Here is a 23604-nt window from a genome sequence, read left to right as displayed (position 1 = left end):
CTATTGTTTATAGTGTCGGGCCCCGGGGCCTTCTTGGAGTGAAGCTCCTTAATGATTAGCTTCACCTCTTCGTAAGAGGTGGGTTTTATTACATCGCCTGAAGGGCTCAGAGCGGAGCGACGTTCAACTTCACGATCAACTTCGTCAACGTGTGTCGGGTCGGCTGCTGCATTTGGAGAGCACTGACTCTCGAGACTATCGGCGAGGCATTCAGCCTTCTCATCGTTATCGAGCGCCGGCTGCAGTCCCGGTCTGTCCAAAGGAGGCATGACAGTGGGCGGCTCCTGTTTGAACGCGCGAGGCAGCTTCCAGAAAGCCACATGTGATGGCTTAAGGTTGCCGAGCAAGCGGTCCCAACGTTCGCCGCGGAGTTCCGCGATACGTTCCCGTACCACCCGCTGTAGGTAGCGGAGGTGGCGCCTATTCTCGACCGACGGATACATGTCGTAAAGTCTAGTGGCTCTGTGCTTCTGTGTGAGTAAGTTCCTGACCTCTGGAGGCAGGTTTAGGCGATGCGGTTGCATCGTCGGAACCTGCCTGGAGCAGGCCTTGATCCTATTCTGTATATGTGACGTCACATGAGAGATAGCACTGTGAGCCGTATCGACCGAGTCGATGACGTCCGGTATAAGGTAATTTAGGATCGTAATCATTATTTTTCCATTTGCGAAAGAGTTTCTCACGCTTTTTACAAAGATCATTAATATTATTATCGATCCAAGGCAGCTTACGTTTATTTTTACCAACACAAAACAAACAGCTCTTCGGAACACTCCTCATGATAAATGCGGTAGAAGACACACAATGAGGCGACGTCTCTACGCAACGCCAAGTGATCCAGCCGTTCGAGCACCAGCACTGGGTCCCCGACAATTCGAGCTGCTCTGCGTTGAACGCGCTCCAATGGATCGAGCTGATACTGGGGTTCGCCAGACCAGAGATGACAGCAATACTCCATGTGTGGCCGGACCTGCGCTTTGTAGAGCGCTAGAATGTGGGCCGGCTTGAAGTATTGCCGTGCGTGTGAAATATGCGACAAATCCACATAATATTATATAAAAGTGAATGTAGTAGTAAACTTTGTAAAAAGTGTGTAAACTTTGCCACAATATATAAGAGGCAATATGACCACTACGACGTACATAGTTACGTTAATTGCGGATAGCTGGCGCTAATGGCAGCGATTTTTATCTTTTGAGCCATAGGTCGAATGAAATGCAATTTTGTATATTATATGCATGTAGCAGAATTGGAACACATTGGTAGACTTGTTTGTCTAGGTGAAGCCGCCTGACTTGTTTAGCGCACGGAATACCAACGAGTCCATTATAGAACTCTATTATAAAATAATAACGCAGATTACGCAACATAATAGAACCAATGTTCTGGTATGTTTATTGATTATCAGCTTAGAGGTATAATTATTCTAAAGCACAATGATGAATAAACTTTTATTTTCGTCTCTTGCATGTGAAATAGCCGCCATTTTACGCCTTACTGCGCATTTTGACAAGCCAAGGAATTTACAATGACGATTTTAAGCAGGAAAGGCATGGCTGAAGGCGACTATACAATTTCAACAAAAACATTCCAAATTAAAAAAAATGACATAAAACAACCGACAAAAACACTATTCCAAAATAATAGATGTAATATGCACTAAAAAGTATAAAAATTATTGCTTTTTTTTGTACAATCCAATTAAATAATCTAATTCAAGTTACGATTATTGTTATTTTTGGGATCGGTGCCCTCCTGCCTCGGCGCCGCTCTCGCCTCCTCACGTCGCACGTGCGACACAAGCAAATCTCACCTATATCTATGTATGTAGTTACAACCCTACTTTGGCTGACACTGACACCAAAAAATAACGATAATCGTAACTAGAATTAGATTAATTAATTGGATTGTACAAAAATACTCAATTATTTTTATACTTTTCAGTGCATATTAGATCTATTGTTTTGGAAGTGTTTTTGAAGTCGGTTGTTTTATTGTATTTTTTTTTATCTTGGTTATGTATGAATAGTACAGATAAGTGTTTTTTAAAAAAAACATAGTTGAAATAAAATACTATATTTGATCTCCGAAGAGAGGGCCAAACAATACAATACCTAAAATACATTCCTTGCATTTTTCTTTTGCTTTTTTTTTCAAAATGTTGAAACACTAACAACACGGCTGTATTCAGTTGACTCATCAGTTATTTGAGCTTTAACATGTGTCTCTAGGAACTTTTTACACAACGGAATGAGCTGTAATAAAATCATACTATAAAATCTTAGATTAAGGATTGGTCTCCGTTGCAAGTATAACATTTTATTTTGACGTTGTCGCCAGGTCTTATGAACTCTATTATTTATTATTTGTGGAGACGTTTTGTCAACGGAGAAAAATAAATTTATAACATTTTTAAATGGAAAAGAAGGACAAACGCGCGTACGGGTGATTTATGTTAAGTGATCACCGCCGCCCACATTCTCTTGCAACACCAGAGGAATCACAAGAGGTGGTGAGGTTTGAAGGTGCCCATGTCGATATGACCGTCTGGGCAACACCGCACAAGGAAGCTCATTCCACGGCTTGGTACGTGTATAAAGTAAAATGCTTACTTTATCTGGTAAGTAATTATTAATTTGTGTTTGTTCGTAGTTATTGCGCTGCCCATCACCTAATCGCGATGTAGTTACCAGGAGGCTCCTTTGCACAGGATGCCGGCTAGATTATGGGTACCACAACGGCGCCTATTTCTGCTGTGAACCAGTAATGTGTAAGCATTACTGTGTTTCGGTCTGAAGGGCTTCGTAACTGGTGAAATTACTGGGCAAATGAGACTTAACATCTTGTCTCAAGGTGACAAGCGCAGTTGTAGTGCCACTCAGAATTTTTGGGGGTTTCAAGAATCCTGAGCGGCACTGCATTGTAATGGGCAGGGCGTATCAATTACCATCAGCTGAACGTCCTGCTCGTCTTGTCCCTTATTTTCATTTAAAAAAAATATAATTATACCATCTAATACTCAGACAAAAATTAATATTTGTTATAGCGATTTAAGACTTCAGGTTTGTGCGAAGGTGCTATTATTACGTTTGTTACCTTTGCATGCTGCTTCTTAACACATAAGTTGATCCTTTTTATTTCTTGTTTCAGATGGATATCTTCTGCAAATCTCTCGTTGACTTCCCATGAATCATTGTTGAACGTCACTGGTAAAATATACGGCAAACCTGCAAACGTTATGAAAATCAACACGAAAGAATACCGTTTTGAGGTTTCGCTTGACACTTGTTTCGTTACTATATACATAACGAACGAAATAGTTATACGTGAAACCTTTCGCAGGCTTTCGTTTGTCTTAGTTCGTTGAATGTGGCCAAGGCCAAACGCGAGTATTAGAAATTTAAGTAAAAAATATTATTGTAAAGGATTAAAAAAGCTTAACAAGTAACATTAGGTACAATTAAATATTATATTAATCGCAACAATTCATGGACTTTGAATCAATAAAAGGCACCATTGAACATGTTTTTATTAAAAAACTATTACTATTGCGGACTTTATGAAACAAAAACACAATCTTAAACAATTAACAGACTTAAAAGAGCGACAACTCAAACCAATTTCCTGATATGCAATTATTTGGGTTGAGCAGGTTATCAACTGTAAAGTGGATCCTGTAGATGAAGCCACAGCCCGAGAGTTGAACCAGACATACCAAGACTTATGAACCATACTACACTCGAACGGTTAGCTCATTGGAAGTGCGCTCGGACGGAACCCGAGAGAGTCAAATTTAATTTAATTAATCGCGCAGATGTGAGGGATATCGCCTTAAAAATAACAGATTATTTACCTTTAATTGTATTTAAAGATCCATCGCTTATGACGCCTATATTTGTACTGTAAGTTAATTGGTCGTTATTTTTGACTGCACGTGTTTTCCACACGTCTCGCATAACTCTAGCTAACTCGGATGCTTTGTAGATAGATCCGTATGGATTTTTACTTGCAATTGAACACACCTGTGATAAATATACGAGAAATTATTTTATACAATTTTTATTACTATAATTTATAGTCCTAATGTACTAATTTAATATGCGCAAGACAGGTAGTTAGCTAACTAACCTTAGCTCCAGACAAAACTTAATACGAAGTACTACATATTTAATTTTAAAGTGAAACTTTTCTTGAAATTGCGATCTTAATTAAAATATAAGCGGTTGTCAAGCAGAAGCTAATTAAGCTTTCAAACCTGATGGTTAATAAGTAGCCGCCCTTTTAATGAAGTACATTTAGAGCCTTTCAACTCAATTTGTGTGGAACGTATGTAGACAGTGAAACTTCACAGCCTACTAAGATTAGCAGATAATTTGTATTGGGTGATAGCGATAGGCGGAGGTGTGAAACGAGCAACTTATACAGTGGTTAGAGTTGTAACAAAGTTTAAATACTTGGGACCAGTATCGGATTGAGCAAGTGCCGTAGCAAATTTTTTTAAAGAGCCTTTGATCTGTATTGTAACTTGTCGGTTACCAAGTATCTAACGTAGATTGTCTGTAGGAAATATTGTAGTTTCACGTTTTTGTGACATCAAGTAAATTTAATATATCACATCTTAAGAAGATTCGCTCAAAAAATTACGGTCAGGCAGAGATATTGAGAAAGCTTAAATACGAAGAAACAGTAGCAATAGCTACTGTTTCTTCGTGTTTAATCCGGTACTGATTGGGACATGTTCTTACAAAGCACATGCTGAAGGATGACTGTGATATTGAGAGAGAGGAGGGCACTCTCGATTCGTTGCAACATTGCCCGAAGATATGCCAAATGCAGCCATCCCATCAAGATTGTACTGTTTAACGCGGACTGCCAGTGCTTCTACAACTGTACACTTTGGACGAAATTTCTCTAAAAGTCATACACGATAATGCGCGTGCAGTACAATGAGGCTTTTCGCATATTGATGGTATTGCATAGATACTGCAGTGCCTCGGGTATGTTTGCTAAATCGAGGGTGCCTGATTTATATGCTGTGATGAGAAAAATAGTTGCTTCCTTCTGGGATAGACTCCGCAAATCTCAGAACCGTATTCTCCAAACGGTTTGTGACGGGATGCCAATTTTTTTTCATATTGGCTAGGTGTGCATCAAAACAAAAATAGTAAATAAAAGAAGGTGCCTTGACTATGCCTGGGAAGAGCTTTTTTAACCTTTCCAGACAGTTTATAAGTTTTTTGTATATTTTATACTTTTTATCTTTATATAAATGTATAAGAATATCATTGTGCCTATTTATTTCATATGTATACTGGGTATGTTGCCTTTATTAAAAACTTATTATTATTATTATTATACAGCCTAGAGGTTAAAGTAGACACAATTCAGTTAACCCTATTCCGTGACCTTATTAACAGAGGTCCCAAAAGACAACACAAGTTCGACAGCCAACGACGTTTTCCTAAGGGACATCAGGACAGCCAGAGTACCTAAACATCTATATATAAATATATTATAGATAAAGCACAATATACGACATTGGAAACTTTATTCCTCAGCAATCACATTAGGTACAAATCCCCTATAATAATGGTAATATTATATCGTTGGAAAGGTTTTGATGAGAAAAACTTTAAATCGTTGACTTTGGATTTCTAGGTGGTCGGGATTGAAAGCTATTCAGTTTCAAACATTCTCCGTAGATTGTAGAATTTTCCTAAGTCTTAATTACCATTGTATATGCTTGATTGCCAGGCATGCATGCATACACGGATAGGAGACACGCAAGAGACGAGCGGATAGTCACTAGTTATTTTAAATTATCAAATGACAAAGTCAAGCCTCCCAACTCCCTAACCATCCATTATGCAATCAAAGTAATAGAAAAAGTACCAATTAATTGAACTTAGCTTTTAATTGTCACCATTTTATTTATTTCAATGTGAAGATTTTGACATATCAGTAAAGAAATGTGTATGAATTCACATCGTGACATAATAAAATTTGGCCCACTCGACCAACGAGCCAAAGTTAAGCTTTTACTCTACGAAAACGCAATTTTATAGTAAACTAGCTGCCCCGACAGACGTTGTTCTGTAGATAGTAAAAAAACAACTGTTTTATATTTCAAAACATCAAAAATTATTTCGTAAATATGCTCCCTGTTGTTAGAATGAAATTGTTTCACAGCGGAACTGTCAAACCGTGCGTCACTAAATTCTCTCATAGAAAATATGTCCATACAAAACAAATATTGAAAATAAAAATATTTATGGGTCTCAAATCGAAATAAAAACTACCCTATCTCTCAAGTTGGACCAAGCTGCACTCCATGAAGTAATCACCATTAAAATCCGTTCATTAGTTTAGGAGTCCGTTGAGGACAAACATTGTGACACGAGATTTATATATATTAAGATTTGTTCTATAGTCATAAAAATTCGAGTTTTAATTAAAAAAAATGCGTTTATACTAATAGCTGTGTAGAGTCTATCTCACGAAAGTAGTCCCGCGGCATTAAATGGAACTAATTAAGTATTGTTTTATAATATGTATCAGTTTATTAAAACAAGAATATAAATTTTAAGATCATCACATATTAATGAAATAATGGGGATATGAAAATTTGTAGAGACCAAAGTGTACACAACCACGAGGTTGCGTATACGTTGAGGACGCGTCTACGAGACATCTTTCGTGAAACGGACTTTACTTATTCATTCTTATAATTTTTTTAAATAAGTTCATACTAACCTTGTCGAGAAAATCTTTTTTCAGCCAAGTTTCGCTGAATTGTGTTGAATCCATATTTATACTTTCTAAGAAGTTATTGTCGATCGTGTCTCCTTCACATAATGAGCTAGTCGTAACTGCACCTTTAGTTATTATAGGTTTTTCAACTTGAATATGGAAAACCTCATCATTTGCCGCCCAAACCAATGAATCGTTTATATTATTACAACGGACCTATATAGAAATACATCAGTACAAGTAATAGCATAACTTTTAAAATTAGTCTTTGTTTAATTAATATCTACATTTTGCAGTAGTTATATCATTAGATATATCTATTTGTTTTATCTAATGATATGTATGATATTATTATCGTACAAATAAGAGATAAATAAGAATAATTTAAAAATAAACTAGGGAATAACATTGGTAAATGAAGGATGAAAGGGTGAGTCAAATAATATACGTCTAGATAGAGCCTCTTGGTGCGTTGGTGAAATTAGAGGTTAAACGTTCCTCGCTATTTCTTTCGACGTGTTCACAGCTGTCACAGTCTATCTAGACGTATAAGTTATCTAAGAATTAATATATTTAATGGTTTTATTTTTTCAAAAATTAAAAAAACCTTGTATATAGAATTAAGCTATTAACAATTACGTACTCCTAAGTAATCAGCCAAAACAGCCTTTGCAATCGATGTTAGTGGCGAAGGGAAGAAAAACAAGTCTGGAGGCATATTTTCTGAGAACGACTTCAATATGTCAATTGTTACAATGCCATCTGCTACTATAATTGGTTTCCTCTTAAGAACAGAAGCAGATATATACTTTCCTCTATTTAGATCACTTTCGTTTGTGTCTTCTGTATTTTGATTACTAGCCGGCCACGTAAAGCTACTTGCTAGTTTGATAATGAGATACAATGAACTAAAACAATCATCATATTCATCTTCTTCTTCTTCGTAGGTATTTGGATTTGGAAAGTTTGTATTGAAACAGAATACGTCGCCATCTGAAATACTGAACAAAAAGTTTCGTAGCGACTTGTACCTACTTGGAATACTTTTAACGATAGATAAATTAAAATATACATTGGTACCTAGGTAAATCAGATGTAATTTTTATGGTATTCATGCATGACAATGCGCCAGTTTCTAATTCATTCTTCAACAATTCAGCGCTAGGTATCTCATTGACATATACCACTAGAGTCAGATCAATTAGTTGACTTTCCCCAAAGACTGATCCTGATAAGATTTTCCACGAAACCAGTTTGGCTACAGGGGTAAGAGAATTGAATATCAATACGCGAAGAGGTTCAAAGACTGGTGAAGTTTGAAAATTCATAATATTATCTGAGATGGTAATAGTTACAAATATGACGTATTTGTTATTAGTTTCAACCAGATTATTTACAGAATATATTTTTTTATGAATAATGACAGAGACAAGAGTAGAAAAATCAAATGCCAATACTACCGCACCTATTGACGTAAAAATTTTAATCAAAGTAAAACTTTTTGGTTGCATAACTAATATTTTACTATAAAGTATCATCTCAGTATAGTCTGATTGGTAAGCTTAAAAATATAAATAAAAAACTATTATATGAAATATATAATTTCATGACTTTATTTTCATCTTAGAAATGAAATGAGACATTATTCAAAAATGGGAGGAGGCTGTATAATATATAACCCTTGCCTACCACAGACAGAACAAATTGAGAAAATAAAACTGTCACCTGCCATGTTTCAACGAACCAGAAATGCCAAAATTAACTATCAAAGTCAACGTTAATGACAAAAACTGAACTGTTAGTGTGAGTTGTGGACTGACAGTGACAGCTGACTTTGCTTTAGTTGTATAGCTACGTGCCGGAAATCGAAATTCTAAAATAATAATGTTGTGAATTGTGATCAGTCCACTTTTTATACAATTTTAACAATGATTCAATTATATTTCGTAGAATTAAATAAATAACTATGCTTAAGAAACGTTGTGTTTGAGTCAAAAGTAATTAATTATGGAGTCCCAAGAGAATTCCGAAGTGTCTCCTACAGCATCCGTTTCGTCAATAAGATCACCAGTAATTGAACGATCCCCATCAGTAACGTCTAGTAAAGAGGAGAAGTGGCCAGATTTGATATTATCTAGACCAGAAAAATCATATTTTTTCAGTACTACCAAAAGTAAGTATAAACTTTGCAATTTTTTTTTTATATAAAAAAAAACAGAAGATGTGGCAAAGCTGCTAAGAGTGACTCAACCAGGGAATTATTAAACAAATCTTATATTTATTATAATATTATTTATTGTTCTTAATACTCACAAACTTATCATATTGTTATTTACACTAAAGTGCATTAATTCATCTATTCATTTGCTCACAAGTTTTATTTTATCATATTCAATTAAGATGTTATTATCAGCTTCTGTTTTTAACTGCTGTACTCATAGTCATTCCTTATGTTAGTGCTAAGGGTAGTATTACAATTACAGACCATAATGTGACTCAGTGCCGCACAATGCCGAATAGTTCTGATAATAATTGGAACATGAATTAGTTTTAAAATGCACCAGCAGAGTGTGTGTCTACTAAGTTCGGTGTTGAAAATAAATATTCATAGAGTTAGCAATCTAATAAGAAAATAAGATGTTGTCTTTTTAATTTTGATAAATATGTTCATTTCCACGAAAACATTCATGATGTCTGCTTCATTAAATAATTCGATCAAGCGATTGCAATGTTGAAATAAGTATATTTCTGTTCAATAATATACATTAGAATTCTAAAATGAAATTGTACCTTCATTAGTTTTAGTTTTATTTATTTAGAGCATTGGTAACAAGACCATCAGCTCAAATCAAAATACAATAAACGAAGAATATTTAAATCATTTTTTGGTAAATATGTACCTTTATCCATACTTACATTTTTTTTAATACAGTCTGAATTAAGTTTTATTATTTCTAAAACTACGTCAAAACTTTCAAAATTCAATGCCAACTTATAGAAAATACACACGTTAATTTTCTGCCACTGAGTTGGTATCTATTCTACGCATCACGCGGAAGCAGTACTTTTGAGAGTGCTTGATTGTGTGAAATGTTGCTGTAGTTGGACACTCAACGTTGAGCATTATGCCGCCTAATGCGCTCTAGTGCTGTTATTGGAAAACAGTCAAGGAGTACTTAGCTAAACTAAGGAGAGTTCAACCCCCGGACACCACTTTTGGTTTCCATATCTAAGGAAACATTTAAGTAAGCATATTGACAATTTATTTGTGATACCAGTAAAATAAATAAATAAGACAAATTAATTTCTCTAATTAAATAAACTGACTGGTTATTTTTTACTGTGATGTCCAAAGCCTATTCAGTGATGATGATTTTGTGATGAATGTGTTTTGGGAATAAGTTTGTTGGAATTAATTTCTAAAAGACAAGTTTTGCATAGAAAGCTCAAGCAAATGAATGTGGCAGCCTGTTTAAAACTGGAGCTGGACTTACTTCTGTACCTCCACAGACACCACAACAGAGAGCCATAATAAGCTTGGTTGAATAAGTAGGTATGGTAAAACTCTTTTGTGTTTTAAAAAGAAAGCTTTACCTATTTGTTTAAATAGTTTGTTAGTTTAGTGGGGCTATTTACACACTTAGCCTCTCGATTGGGCCATTGTGCGTTTTCGTTTGTCTTCTTACTCCAACCAGCCCAGATCGTTGCAGAAGTCTAGCAGTCTTTTTAAATTTCACCAGGCATCCGGGACTGATGCAGGTGATTGGAGGATTTGTACCCTTTGCTTGGCCACATTCCTGCATTCCGTAAGCACATGTTCTGGGGTTTCTTCTGCCTCCATGCATTCTCTGTACAAAGGGTTGTCCATTACACCTATGATAGAAATATGCTTGTTCAAGGGACAGTGACCAGTGACAACACCTACTATTTTACATATTTTCTCCCTGTGTCTCATCAGGTTGCGGGTGAACCTCTTTGAGGGACCACATTCTTTGTTTCCCTGCATCCTTTGATGTTTCTCCTTCAGGTTTTTCTCAATGCAATTAAAAAGCTAATTTGGTATGGCATATATATATAGCAGTGTTCCAGTCCATATGCTACAACTTCGGATCTCCTTTTGGCTAGTTCATCTGGAGCATCATTGCCCAGTGAGTTGCTGTATCCTTTGAGCCATTGCATTGACTCTGTTCTGGTTTGAGATGGAGTTAAGTATGTTATAGCATTCCAGTGTAAAGACAGACATTATGGTGTTGTTTTGTAGCGCCTGAAGTATCGATGCACTGTCTCAGATTATCTGTATGTTAAGTTCTCTGACATTGGCTGCTACGGTCTGACCCACTCCAGTGATTCCAATACATTCTGCTTGAAATATTGTGTTTAAGTTGTCTATTGTTGTTGATATTTTTATATTTGTCATTTGAGAAGACTTGCTCTCCAGTACCATGTATGGATTGATCTGTGTGTATATATTCTGATTTCGTTGGTTGGTTTATTCGGATGTATAATGTTACGCGCGTTTATTTGCAAGGTGGCTTGACATTCGGAAAACTTCAGAAATATCATTTTATTGACAGTGTTGTCTTCTCCTTCGCACGACACGCCACAAGTTACGATATCATCCCCACCATCTGGATGTGTGGCGGTCCTCCACAGTGCGGTTTTCAAAGAGCTTTCTTCCTCGTACTACGAAGCTGTGGAATGAGCTTCCTTGTGCGGTGTTTCCGGGACGATACGACATGGGTACCTTCAAGAAAAGCGCGTACACCTTCCTTAAAGGCCGGCAGCGCGCTTGTGATTCCTCTGGTGTTGCAAGAGAGTGTGGGCGGCGGTGATCACTTAACTCCTATTCCATAAAAAAAAAATCTTGGTTTATTCACGGGTTTAAATTTATACCTAGTTAATTTGTAAGGCCGTTTATGTCTTAGGCTTTATCCACAAACAACATAGGCTCTCCGTTCTCTACACTCACTCTTTCTCTGTCGTTTTTAGCTTTCTTTCGCACTCGTTCGTATATCTAAACTCGCCTCAAAACCGCGAATGCATCGATTTTTCAAGAACTCTGAGCGGTCCTGCATTATAATGTGTAGGGCGTCTCATTTACCATCAGGTGGACATCTTGCTAGCCTTGCAACTTTTTCTCATAAAACTGTTATAATCATCTCTTATGAGTTTGGTTTGAGCTGTAGAATATCTCGCCTCATTAAATGTTTCTTTTCTATTAATCAATACTCTAATTTCGTTAAATAAACTTATTACTTAATGCTTGCTTTCTTATGGTTATAAAAAAAATATAATTTTATTTATTTAGATCATTGAAAATACCAATGAGGCCATTAGAGCTCATCAAAGCAAAACATATATGTAATAAGATTACTTAAAAACATTTTTTTTAAATGAATATACAAAAAAAGAAAATCTTTTCAAAAAAACCTATTTCGTAATGTATTGGTTAGGTTATCACAAGCAAGTAGAAAACCAAACACCTGTTTTATTTAACAGAAGTGTCAACACTCAACTGTCAAAGTGGCAAGTGAGTAGATAATACTCAATTCCATAGCAGTATAATAGCTCCATACATGTTATATAGATGGCAGCACTTGCAATTTCCCAGTATTGATTTCCCCGTCCTTCTCCGTTTGGAAAAATCAATACCTTCACTGAAGTTGCTGGAAAACCCATTTACTTAGTAACGTTCTAACGTTTACTTCTACGCAATTGAAATCATAGTGTTATTTAATAAGCTAGATAAAGTGTGGTGATGACCGAGTGATTTCCCGATACAGTATGTGTACAGGGAATTAAATAAAAATTCTCGATATAGTATTTGTTTTGTCGCTTCATCGTTTATTTGCATTATTATGCGTTCGCTTGCCGCGGTTCGTGGGGTAGAACCCTTGCCGGAACTGGCGATTCCGTCGGACATCGAAGCCGGTGACCCGGATGCCGATATGGCCGGAGCACAGGATACAATATACCTGTGCAACTTTCGCGTCTCAGTCGACGGGGAATGGCTGTGCCTTAAGGAACTGCATGATATGGAAATGCAAGACTCCTACATACATCCGTCAACTGAAAACGGTGCGAATATTTTTCTGGTTAAATCCGGTGATTTTCTTGTACATGCGACAGTAGAATGCTAAATGATATAAACAGAGACCTTTTTATATTTTTAATGCGTAGTATGTGATATGAGCCTATCACTCTTAACAGTGCAACGACTTGAAAAATTATTTAAAAGTTTACCATATAGGACCTCCTTTATTTTTATACAATTTTTTATGAAAGAAGGCTAAATACTCACGTAACCTCTTTAGTTCTTTAGTCCTTCTTTCTAGAAGGACACCTTGCGAGTTGTTGTTACCCACAGATGCATATTATCACGTAATATAATCCATTTAGATCTATGCGGTATACATTGCTGTAGAGAATTTAACCTGGCCCCAGCATTCTAAGTTAAAGTATTGTAATCTTTAATGATAAAAATGGTAAATTAATATTATAAGTGCTCAAGTAGGATATTGATGTAGAATAAGGAGATATTTTGGGATCACTAGCATAATATGAGACATTCCATCGTTAAGTTTAATAGTTTAATAATGACGTTTTTGTTTTGTATTATCGTTCAGAATTCATCGCTCAAATATTTCCGTCCATAGTTTTGTTGTACATGAAAGAAAGTTTCTGAACGTCTTGAAAACTGCACTGTGTAGAAATACTGGATATCCAGATGTGAGGATGAGTAGCTTAAAGTTTGAACTGTTGTAAATCAAACACAACGTTTGCAGTTTATGTATTTTTTTTATGACAATAACGGACGAGACTAGCAGGATGTTGATAATGCAGTGCAGCTCAGGATTCTCGAAAAACTTAAAAATTCTGAGCGGCACTATAATTGCTCATCACCTTGAGACATAAGATGTTAAGTCTCATTTGCCCAATAATTTCTCTATCTATGACCCCCTTCAAACCGAAACACAATAATGCTTACACATTACTGCTGCAGAAAAAGGCACCGTTGTGGTATCTATAATATAGCCGGCATCCTGTACAAGGAGCCACCCACTGGTAAATGGCCTAAGTCGCCCCTTACGATATTCTTGGCCTGGGACTTTTCTTTTTAAGGCCCAGACAAGCACAGGGCAAAGATACTTACTGCTTTCTTTTTTTTAGCACGCGACCCAGTTGTCATAGAGCGCAGTAATCTGGTGAATATCTCCAAGTTGATCGTGAAGGAGTTGATACAGCAGTCCCTTCGCTATGGCCGGATGTTGGACAGTGATCACTTGCCGCTTCACCACTTCTTCATTGTTCTCGAACACGTGTTGCGACATGGCCTCAAGCCTAAAAAGGTACACTGAAATTCTTTTAACTGTTAGTTAACTAGCTGTACAGTTTTACTTTAGTAATTGACAACGACTTGTTAACATAATGGATTTTGTTAATTCGCGAAGAACAAGCAAGGGGTATCCTATTACTAAGGCTGAAATCTGTTATATTACTTAGACTTTGCTCAGACTTTACTTAAGTAAAACTTGGCTGAGTGTAAGCTCAGTATAATCATTGATTTCGTTTTTATAGTGATTTAACAGCTAAAATAATTATGCAGAGCATAAGTAATAATAATAGTAATGTAAAAGTCAAGTTCGCGTTTTATCACACTCAGCAAAGTTTTACTTAAGTAAAGTATAAGTACACGCTCTCGCGTATCTCAGTCAAATACTCCGCTTAACGACTGTTTGTCTGTCAGTGAGCCCTATACCATGAACTGCAATAGCTTAACAGAAAAAAATATACTCAAAGCTTAGATAACTTATAAAAGGCAGGCAGTTACATAAATTTTTTGACACTGTAAAGAGGTGCCAAGTTAAAAGTACCAAGTTAATATATTGCACATATTTGTGCAGTCATTTTTTGTTCTTCTCCATATGAACAGAGATCCAATGCTGTAACACTGGATGCCTGATGTCTTCCGTGACAGCCACGAGTATTTTGTTGAACTTATATGTTTAGATACGTCTTACACTCGCGAATTGTTAGTCACTTTATTTTAGTGAGCGCGAGTTGCTTAAAATAGAGGATAACAGTTGGCCGCTATTTTTTCGACGTATTCACAACTGTCACAGTCTTATCTAGACCTAAATTATCTAAGACTCAATGTATATTGTCTATAATAACAAATAATAAAAACCAAAATGGCTTCCATGCAAATAAAAATTAATATTTCATTAATTAACCTTTAAAAGTAATATGACATTTACATAGTGTAAGGTGTTGACATTTTCTGATCTAAATTTCGATTTGTTTTAGGGACTTCTCGGGCCGAAGAAAGAGCTTTGGGACATTTTGCAAATGGTTGAAAAGTATTCTGTGGAAGCAGCTGATATCACCGCGAGTGTGAGGGACTTGCCAACGGTGAAGTGAGTAATATTGACACACTTTTACACAAATTATGTTGTATGGGTACAAGACAACTTAGATAATATATTTCATACAATATATTTAATTAAACATACATAAATACGTACATAATTTCTATGACTCGGAAACAAACATACCTATTCATCATATAAAAGTTTGCACCTGCCGGGATTCGAATCCGAGACCTGTAGCTCAGTAGACAGTGTCACTGGGCTATATGGGACATCGAAATATAATACCTAAATTTGCGGAGTTACAAGCTTTTATTAAAGATTATTTAAAAAAAAAAATATTTTCTTTACAAATATTAATTGTCAAGTCCCTTAAAATGGGGGCTTGAATTGCCGATGTCACTTTTTCATTAATTCGCCAAATTTCGTTTTCAATTTCGGGTGTAAATCTATCAGGGGAGGCGAAACCTTGGTTAAGATTTACAAAAGAAATCCCATTCGAATTAAATTTTGATTTCAAATCCTCCGTCGGTATCGAGATTTTTCTAAATAAAATTATAAAAAAATATTTTATTATTATGATATAAATACTTTATCTATATTTATATTATAAATGTGAAGTTTAGATGCTTCTTACGGTACACAATTTACACATAAGTTATGTGTAAATTTATAATATAACGTCGGAAGTAACAGATGCATGGTTTTTGTCTGGTTCTGCGCAGGCTACCTAAATTCAAATATTTTTATACAAAATATATAGGATACAAAATCACTTATTGAAAGTCAAAAACTACCACTCATTCCAAAAAGTATACCTCAGACCTGAGAAGAACGGGCGCAACAAACCCAGCGGGCTTTTTTTTATAAAAAAAATTATGGTTATAATGTAAGATCGTACAATAAAATTTATTATTTAATAGCCTGTGGGTCGCTCAGAACTTTTTTTCAAAAATCCTTAGCGGCACTGCACTGTAATGGGCAGGGCGTATCAATTACAATCAGCTGAACGTCCTGTTCGTCTCGTCCCTCAATGTCATAAAAAAACAATTTTAATTGGTAATTGTGCAGGACCGCTCTGGGTCGGGCCCGTGCTTGGCTAAGGTTGGCCCTGATGCAGAAACGGCTCGCGGACTACCTGAGGATCCTACTGGAGCACCGCGAAGACACGCTGGAGGAGTACTTCGAGCCTCACGCGCTGATGCTGAACGAGGAAGCTGTCATCATTTCGGGGCTACTCGTGGGCCTGAACGTTGTCGACTGCAACTTGTGTGTTAAGGTAAGCCATGTCAATTCATTCGGCTTTTATTGATTTTTTTTTTAATATAAGAGGGGACAAACGGCCAAAAGTTTCACGAGATGGGGAGTGATGTGGCAACCGCCCATGGACATCCGCAACAACAGGAGCAAGAAGCGTTGCTGGCCTTTAAGGCTATGCTCTATTCTTCCAACTATGTGGGGAGCAAAGGCTGGGGACAATCAGGGAGATACCAGTTTTTCTCCCCACCACATACAATAACGTTTTGCGATTTTTGAATTCATAGATGCGGGTAGCATGAGAAAAGCTACACAAACAGACGAAAAAATTTAAAGGTTGACGTATAAATTTACCTGAAAGAACGTTACATAGGCGATCGTTACAGATCAGTTTCATTAAATACCCACAAAATAAAGTATTTGGCGTGCCTAATCATAGTAAGTGGTTAATAAAATAGAACATATCGTAACTGACACTATTATGAATAGAATTGTTATGCTTATTTGCAATTTGTGGGCATACATGCACAATGCAAGTATAAACAAAACGAACTTATCGTTATATTATACACCACAGCTTATCATTTCAAAGTAAGCAGTTCGTGCTAATCTTGGCAATGATCGAGGCTCCAGACATAGTGCCATTATCAAATTTCATCTGTAAATGACAAAAAAAATCAATGGAACTCGGTCATTTTGGCACGTAATTATGAATTTCAAAAAAACCTGTAAGCGTAATTATGCACGATATTGTCTATTCCGTTCCCTTCGTTAGTAAAAAGAGCATAAACAGCTCTCTATTGAGCTCTTGAGGATCATAAAATTAATCCCCGCTGCGGTCTAATACGTCATATTGCACTTTAGTGTGCGACGTGCATTCGAAATTTCGTTCAGTTGTGTCGACCGCGCTTTGAATACAACGCCACGCAATGACAAAGTGTAATAAAAATTTGGATTTTTATTACACTTTGTCATTGCGTGACTTAAAAATGACAGTGTCGTATTTCAGGTAAGCGCCCCTTTAAATTAATAAAATTGTGTAACTAACTTGACATTTTTAATCAATTTGTTAAAAAATTACATTTCAACTACTAAAACAAAATGTTCTTGCCTCGTGTTCGCGTCCGTCTCGCGCGTGACTACTTCTAATCAGCATATGGACTTTGAACATTACTGCCACGAAATAAGGTCTTAATTTGAAGAAATGTTTTGATGTGATCTGTATAAGTCAATGTATACGAATATACAACGCCGCTCGGACATTTTTTGACGACCTTTTAATGGGTGATTGGGATTCTAGTTGTTTTTTTTTTATGAAATAGGAGGACGAACGAGCGTACCTGTTGTTAAGTGATCACCGCCGCCCACAATCTCTTGCAACACCAGAGGAATCACAGGAGCGTTGCCGGCCTTTAAAGAAAGTGTACGCGCTTTTTTTGAAGGTACCCATGTCGTATCGTCCCGGAAACACCGCACAAGGAAGTTCATTCCACAGCTTTGTAGTACGTGGAAAAAAGCTCCTTGAATGTTTATTGTTCGTATATGCATTTGCATAAGTATGAAGGTTTTTTTTTTTCTTATTGAGCTTGAGTCACTACCGTAAAAATGTATGTTTTGATTACTATAGTCCCCCCTCAATCCGCAATAGTTGTTCGATCTTGATTCCATTTTTACTTCTTGGAATTCATCTCCAATGGTTAATTCGTCCAAGGTTTGCTGTCTCCTTTCTGCAGTTATGAATTCATGTTCAATTCATTTGTGTTTGCCGTTAGGAAGAAGATTTGGACAGTCAACAAGGTGTGATAGACTTCTCGTTGTATTTGCGCGGAAGTAACTCGTCCAACGACTTGGCGAACAATGGAAGTAACGGGAACAATGAGCCAAAACAACGCCATATTAATACTATGCTTGACCAGAAGAACTATATCGAGGAGCTGAATCGACACCTAAAGTAAGTACTGATACTCGTATTTTTTTTTTGCCCTGCCCGTTACAATGCAGTGCCGCCCAGGATTCTTGAAAAACCCAAATATTCTGAGCGGCACTACGATTATTGTCGTCTTGAGACATAAGATGCTAAGTCTCATTTGCCCAGTAATTTCTATAGGGCGCCCTGCAGACGGAAACACAATAATGCTTACACATTACTGCTTTACGCAGAAAAAGGCGCCGTGGTGTTACCCATAATCTAGTCGGATTATAAGATATTTCTAACTATCAATGAGTCCACGCAAGGCCAAACTCAAGTTACGTGGTGTTTATTGTGCAAACATTCACCCACTGTTGAGGGATTATCTAGAAATAAGTTTAAATGATTTATTAAAAAATGGCTCTGTCGTAAATCCTACTACTCCACAGCTGAATATCTAAGTGATCGGACAGCCTGGGACTAGATAAGAAGCATTTGATAGCAATAGCAATGGCAATACTATATTGTAAATCTTTAAACGAGCAATTCTTGTATATATATATATAATCTGAATCTCGGAAACGGCTCCCAACGATTTTCATAAAATTAAGTATGCAGGGGATTTCGGGGGTGATAAATCGATCTAGCTAGGTTTCAATTTTAAAAAAATGGTTTTATCCATGTTTGAATGAGAAACAGCTACAATAACATTAGAATACAAAGGTAAATTTCGCCACTATATACAAGACTGTTATAGCTCAGATGGGACATTGGGTGATCCGGAAAGCAGAAGACCCCGGTTCGAATCCAGAAGTCCTATTAGTTTTTTTTTTGTTCAAGGTTTGTACATTCTTAAAAATCCGAGCAAGGCTCGGTCGTCCGGATATTTTTATTAAAAAGAGCTCAAAAAAAGAATGCTGGGAAAGTTGTTGTGGTTAGACAATGCATTGAATAACAAAGTAATAGTTATTTATGTTATTTTATTATGTTGACTGTTTTGTAATAAGGCGTAATAAAACACGAATGTTGGTTTGATAATATAGTATCACACGAGTGTTTTAATACCTAATTATCAACAGTTGCACACAAGACTTTATCTACACCCATAATATGAATCCTCGAATAAAAGATTCGGAAACAGTTAGCTCACTGCTAACATTAAACAAGCAGTCCTAGTAACCATAATATCATCCAAAGGAGTGCTAATATGAAAACGGATGATATAATGTTGTACTGAATTTCATTACAACACTCGTTTGCATGATGTATATGTGTTTGCATAATGGTTTTTCGTACATTGGGTGTTTTAATGTTGGCAATTACTGCTTTAGAATCTTTAATAGAGGATTTAGAGCATGGGTGTAGATAATATGACAAAGACAACATCGATGCAAAATTAATTTATTTTCATCATTTACATTCAGCCTTACCGGATAATCCTAATACGCTAGTGTAACATTCATCTTAAAAAATAATAAATTTTAAATGAGCATAAATTAAAAAAATAACCATTAATAATTAATTAATGGTTATTATATATATTATGGCCTCATCTAATTATTAATTACAATCCAATCATATACACCTAATCTAACTTGCACATACTTAAGAACCACTAATCTATTAATTACTAGCTGACCCGACACACGTTGTACTGTATATGATAAATAAATTAATGTTTTTTTATGAATTTGTCAATAATATTTCATAACATCAAGAATTGCTTCGTAAAAATGCACCCTGTTGTTGTAATGAAATTTCACAGCATAACTGTCAAACCGTTGCGTCAATAAATTCGACGGGGTACGCATCAAAGGAAAATCAAATTTGTTGTTTTTATTTAATTTCGAGCATTTTTCCTATTTATTTACCTTTTAAACCTTCCCTGTACTTCCACAAATAATTCAAGACCAAAATTAGCCAAATCGGTCCAGCCGTTCTCGAGTTTTAGCGAGACTAACGAACAGCAATTCATTTTAATATATATAGATTATTTATTACTGTCATAACATTTATGTGTACAAGCATTGGATAATTATGTATACGCGTTAAACTTAAGAGTAATGTTTATGATCCATTTGATATTCAAACATTGATCCGCGCGATTATCACACGCAATATATTTATATAAACAATGACCAAACAAACATAACAGTGTAGTCAACAAGCACCCAATAATTATGTACATATATTATTATCTCACACCATCCTACTAGATATTAACATGTAGCTATAAATAAACCTATTAGAACCATGAGTGAGCGACACAACAGTTATAGATGTTTTATGCAATAGAGATAAAAAAATTGCGTGCGTATAAAGTTCATATATCAGAAATGAAACCTGCATTGTGCATGAACCTCTAATCTGCATATGAAGTCCTGGTACATGTTGCTAGGATGACACATGATTTCAACCGCTATGAAAGGCATCACTATCACCACTACAATATTTTTGTTCTCCTGGTATCGATGTAGTAATACGTCGGGCGCCTTACGTCCGAATTTAAGACGATCTCTTCTTCAATTACGTTCGCCTGGTACCAAAAACTGTATAACGCTTCCAATCTTATTTTCTCCCACGTTAAATCTTAGGAATTTATGTGTCTGTCTCTTTTTACGCTCGCTTTTTCGTCTCATCGACTTTCAACTGACAGCGATGCTAAAGAAGTCTTCACTTCAAAAAGAATTGTAAATATATTTAAAGCAAGACTAGTTATTTAAATATAGAATAGCTTGCTTATCATTCCTTGTAATTAATCTCGCTTAACTCAAACTAACTATAAACTGAAATGCACCTTATAATCAGTACGTCGCTATATCCATTCGTATAAAATAAATTAATAGAATAAGCCTTTATTATTACTACTAACTTATATTTTCTCGTAAACGAAACTTATTTAAGTTAACCAGTAATTTGTCTTTACACAAAGGCCTCCTCTAAGGACTTCCACTTTATTATATAGCTAATCTCATTCAGTCCTGCTATCCTTTTAAATTCTTCTTTAAAAGTCTTCTCGCCTTCTATCTGTCTACCTTTCCTTCGTTTCCCGTCTCTTGGATACCATTCTGTCACAGTTTTTGTCCATTTCTCTTTCCTTTCCCTCAGAATGTGTCCAGTCCATTTCCACTGTAGCTTTAAAATTCGTATCATCAACGGCCGTTTTCAATAACGTAACATTGCTGTCACCGTTGAATGACAAGTTCTTATCTGTCCATAGTTATGTCCAATATAGTTAATAGTCCAATGCTTAATGTCGATAGGTTATTGAAATGTAAGTAAGCGTTAAAGGATATATTTGTCGACCTCTAGTAAGTAAAACAAAGGATAGATAGCTTTTTGAAAACGGCCGTAAATAGTCTTTCAATTACTAACAACAGTAAAGTCCTGGATTAGTGTATTTCACAGGCAACATCATTTTTGATTCGTTTAAAATTGCTGTCACGCTGTCTCCGCAGTCTAACCGCAATATTTTGTCACGAATTTAGACAAATGTTCGACATAATGTTGTGTTCACAATTCTGTTCTGACTTGTAAGTGCTAAAATATACAATTAATTAAGCAACTTTATCCGGTTATGTTTAAGTAATCAAGCAAAACTGAATTATGTTAATTATTAATAAGTATTGCAAAATATTCACGCAATTACAGTTCAACCAAATTTGGTCGATGGCACACAATAGGTGTTTCATTAACCTTTGAGCTCAACAGTTGGTAGCTTATTAGGTATCAAAAATATAGCTTGATTTTATAACATACATTTAAGAACCTATTTGATTACTTATTTCATGTTATTTGCTACTTAGGATGAAATTTCAACCACTCATCAACCGTGTAGTAATCTCCTTTCAAAAGTCCTTATTTATCAGGTACTTTTATAATTTATACGACTAGCTAGATAGACTGTGACAGCTGGAAACACGTTGAAAAAAATAGAGTTGCACTGTTATCCTCTATTTTCAGAAAACTCACGCACACTTAAACGAAGTAACTGACGTATCGCGAGTGTTACACGTAGCTATCACGCACACTCAAGTAATAAACTTTGCCTGTTGTGTTATGCGTTGCCTATCAGCATGAGTTTCAATCTATAAATTATCAAAGATTAGATTCCTGTAATTTTACTCGTTTGTGAAGGAGCGTCTGAGATAACAACCTGTCATAAATCTGTTTATTGATCTTAAGTTAGCCCTTGTCCACATACGGAGAACAACGGCGAACGAAAGCTAGCGTAAGGTGTCTCCACTCGCCTTCAGTACGAACACTCATTGTATTTCGTTTATTAGCTTTATTTCGCAGTCCCTAGTTATATGTGGACCCGGCATAATTAACTAGATCAGTTAAATTTAAACACAGATTTTTTTTTGTTATTTTGCTACCAACGAATTGTGACACTAAGTTCTCATTATAAAAGTCAAATTGTATGGTAACGTAACTACTATTTATAACCTTGTTCTGGAGAGATGACTAACGGCCGTTCCCAATATTCAGTCTATCTTACTTGAGATAAAAATAGTAAGTATCGTTGATTTTTCTGTCCCAATAAACTTATCCGTACACGCTGTCTGTCAATGGAACGACGCATAGCTCACCAGCGATAGAAATTTGTATGGAAATAGCAATTCACGCATCCCAATTTAAGGCGATAAGAATGACTTATCGGGTATATTGGGGCAGCTTCAGATTATTGACAGCTAATTACTGACAGAGGAAGTAGTAATTTATCTCTATCTGTTGATAGTATATTGGGAACGGCCGTAAGACATTTGAATACTAATAATATGCAAATGCATGGTGATTGAACATACGCAACGAAATAACCCATTTTGTTAAGGTTTTTTTTTAATTGGAGGATAAAGTCTGTATTTAACCTGATGCGGGTCAAATTCACTTATGCCTACTGTAAAACAGTGGAATCACAACATCTTTGCAGGAATTAATGTCATATCGTCCTTCAAACTCCGTGGAAACGAGTTCGTTCGAAAGATATATAGTTGAGGAGAGAAAAACAAAAGTAAAAAATAAACATTTGATTAAGTATAATCCCCGCACGACAAGATGGGGACACGCCGCCATGTTAGTGACGTCAAAAAGAACTCACCAATCGAAATACCGTTTGCAAAAGATGAACTGTCTGCTGACGTCACGCATGTTAATTTGAAAAGGATTCGTGTATGGTCTAACCAGGGGCTGGATATCATATAGGCAATTAGGCAGTGTCTACTTCGTTATGAACCTAAAATAAATATAGCACTATTGTTCATTTAGTTTAATTTGGTTCTATAATTTTAGAACCAAGCTTCTATTCAACACCCACTC

At 36.0% G+C, this 23604-nt stretch overlaps 2 protein-coding genes across 4 annotated transcripts in view; one reads left to right on the top strand and one right to left on the bottom strand.

The window, feature by feature from the left end:
• Positions 1 to 2108: 2108 nt before the first annotated feature.
• LOC126966859 (uncharacterized) lies at positions 2109 to 8137 on the bottom strand. The gene is made up of 6 exons (XM_050811129.1): positions 7831 to 8137; positions 7394 to 7751; positions 6754 to 6966; positions 3854 to 4022; positions 3097 to 3227; positions 2109 to 2255 (listed from the first exon to the last, which is right to left on the bottom strand). The coding sequence occupies exons 1-6, from the start codon at positions 8076 to 8078 to the stop codon at positions 2154 to 2156; spliced, it is 1221 nt and encodes a 406-aa protein (XP_050667086.1). The 5' UTR covers positions 8079 to 8137; the 3' UTR covers positions 2109 to 2153.
• Positions 8138 to 8583: 446 nt separating this feature from the next.
• Positions 8584 to 23604, top strand: part of LOC126966843 (RUN and FYVE domain-containing protein 2) — a 39597-nt gene continuing 24576 nt past the window's right edge. The window contains exons 1-5 of one of the 3 annotated variants that reach the window (XM_050811106.1): positions 8584 to 8923; positions 13921 to 14099; positions 15058 to 15167; positions 16191 to 16398; positions 18149 to 18327. In XM_050811106.1, the coding sequence (XP_050667063.1) occupies positions 8758 to 8923; positions 13921 to 14099; positions 15058 to 15167; positions 16191 to 16398; positions 18149 to 18327 (842 nt within the window). In that variant the 5' untranslated portion in view covers positions 8584 to 8757. Of the gene's footprint in view, positions 8924 to 12437; positions 12829 to 13920; positions 14100 to 15057; positions 15168 to 16190; positions 16399 to 18148; positions 18328 to 23604 lie in introns of those variants that run through there. The other 2 variants (XM_050811107.1, XM_050811105.1) reach the window with 2 other exon arrangements.

Source organism: Leptidea sinapis, chromosome 11, assembly GCF_905404315.1.
Source record: "Leptidea sinapis chromosome 11, ilLepSina1.1, whole genome shotgun sequence".
Taxonomy (NCBI): domain Eukaryota; kingdom Metazoa; phylum Arthropoda; class Insecta; order Lepidoptera; family Pieridae; genus Leptidea; species Leptidea sinapis.
The sequence above is the reverse complement of the archived record's forward strand: the minus strand, read 5'-3'. Positions and strand labels throughout refer to the sequence as shown.

Coding starts and splice junctions, on each gene's coding strand:
- LOC126966859 (XM_050811129.1), bottom strand. CDS start 8,078: ATGAATTTTCAAACTTCACCAGTCTTTGAACCTCTTCGCGTATTGATA. Junction 7,752..7,830: donor ATTACATCTGATTTACCTAG/GTACCAATGTAT, acceptor CTTTTTGTTCAG/TATTTCAGATGGCGACGTAT. Junction 2,256..3,096: donor TTAAGAAGCAGCATGCAAAG/GTAACAAACGTA, acceptor ATTTTATTACAG/CTCATTCCGTTGTGTAAAAA.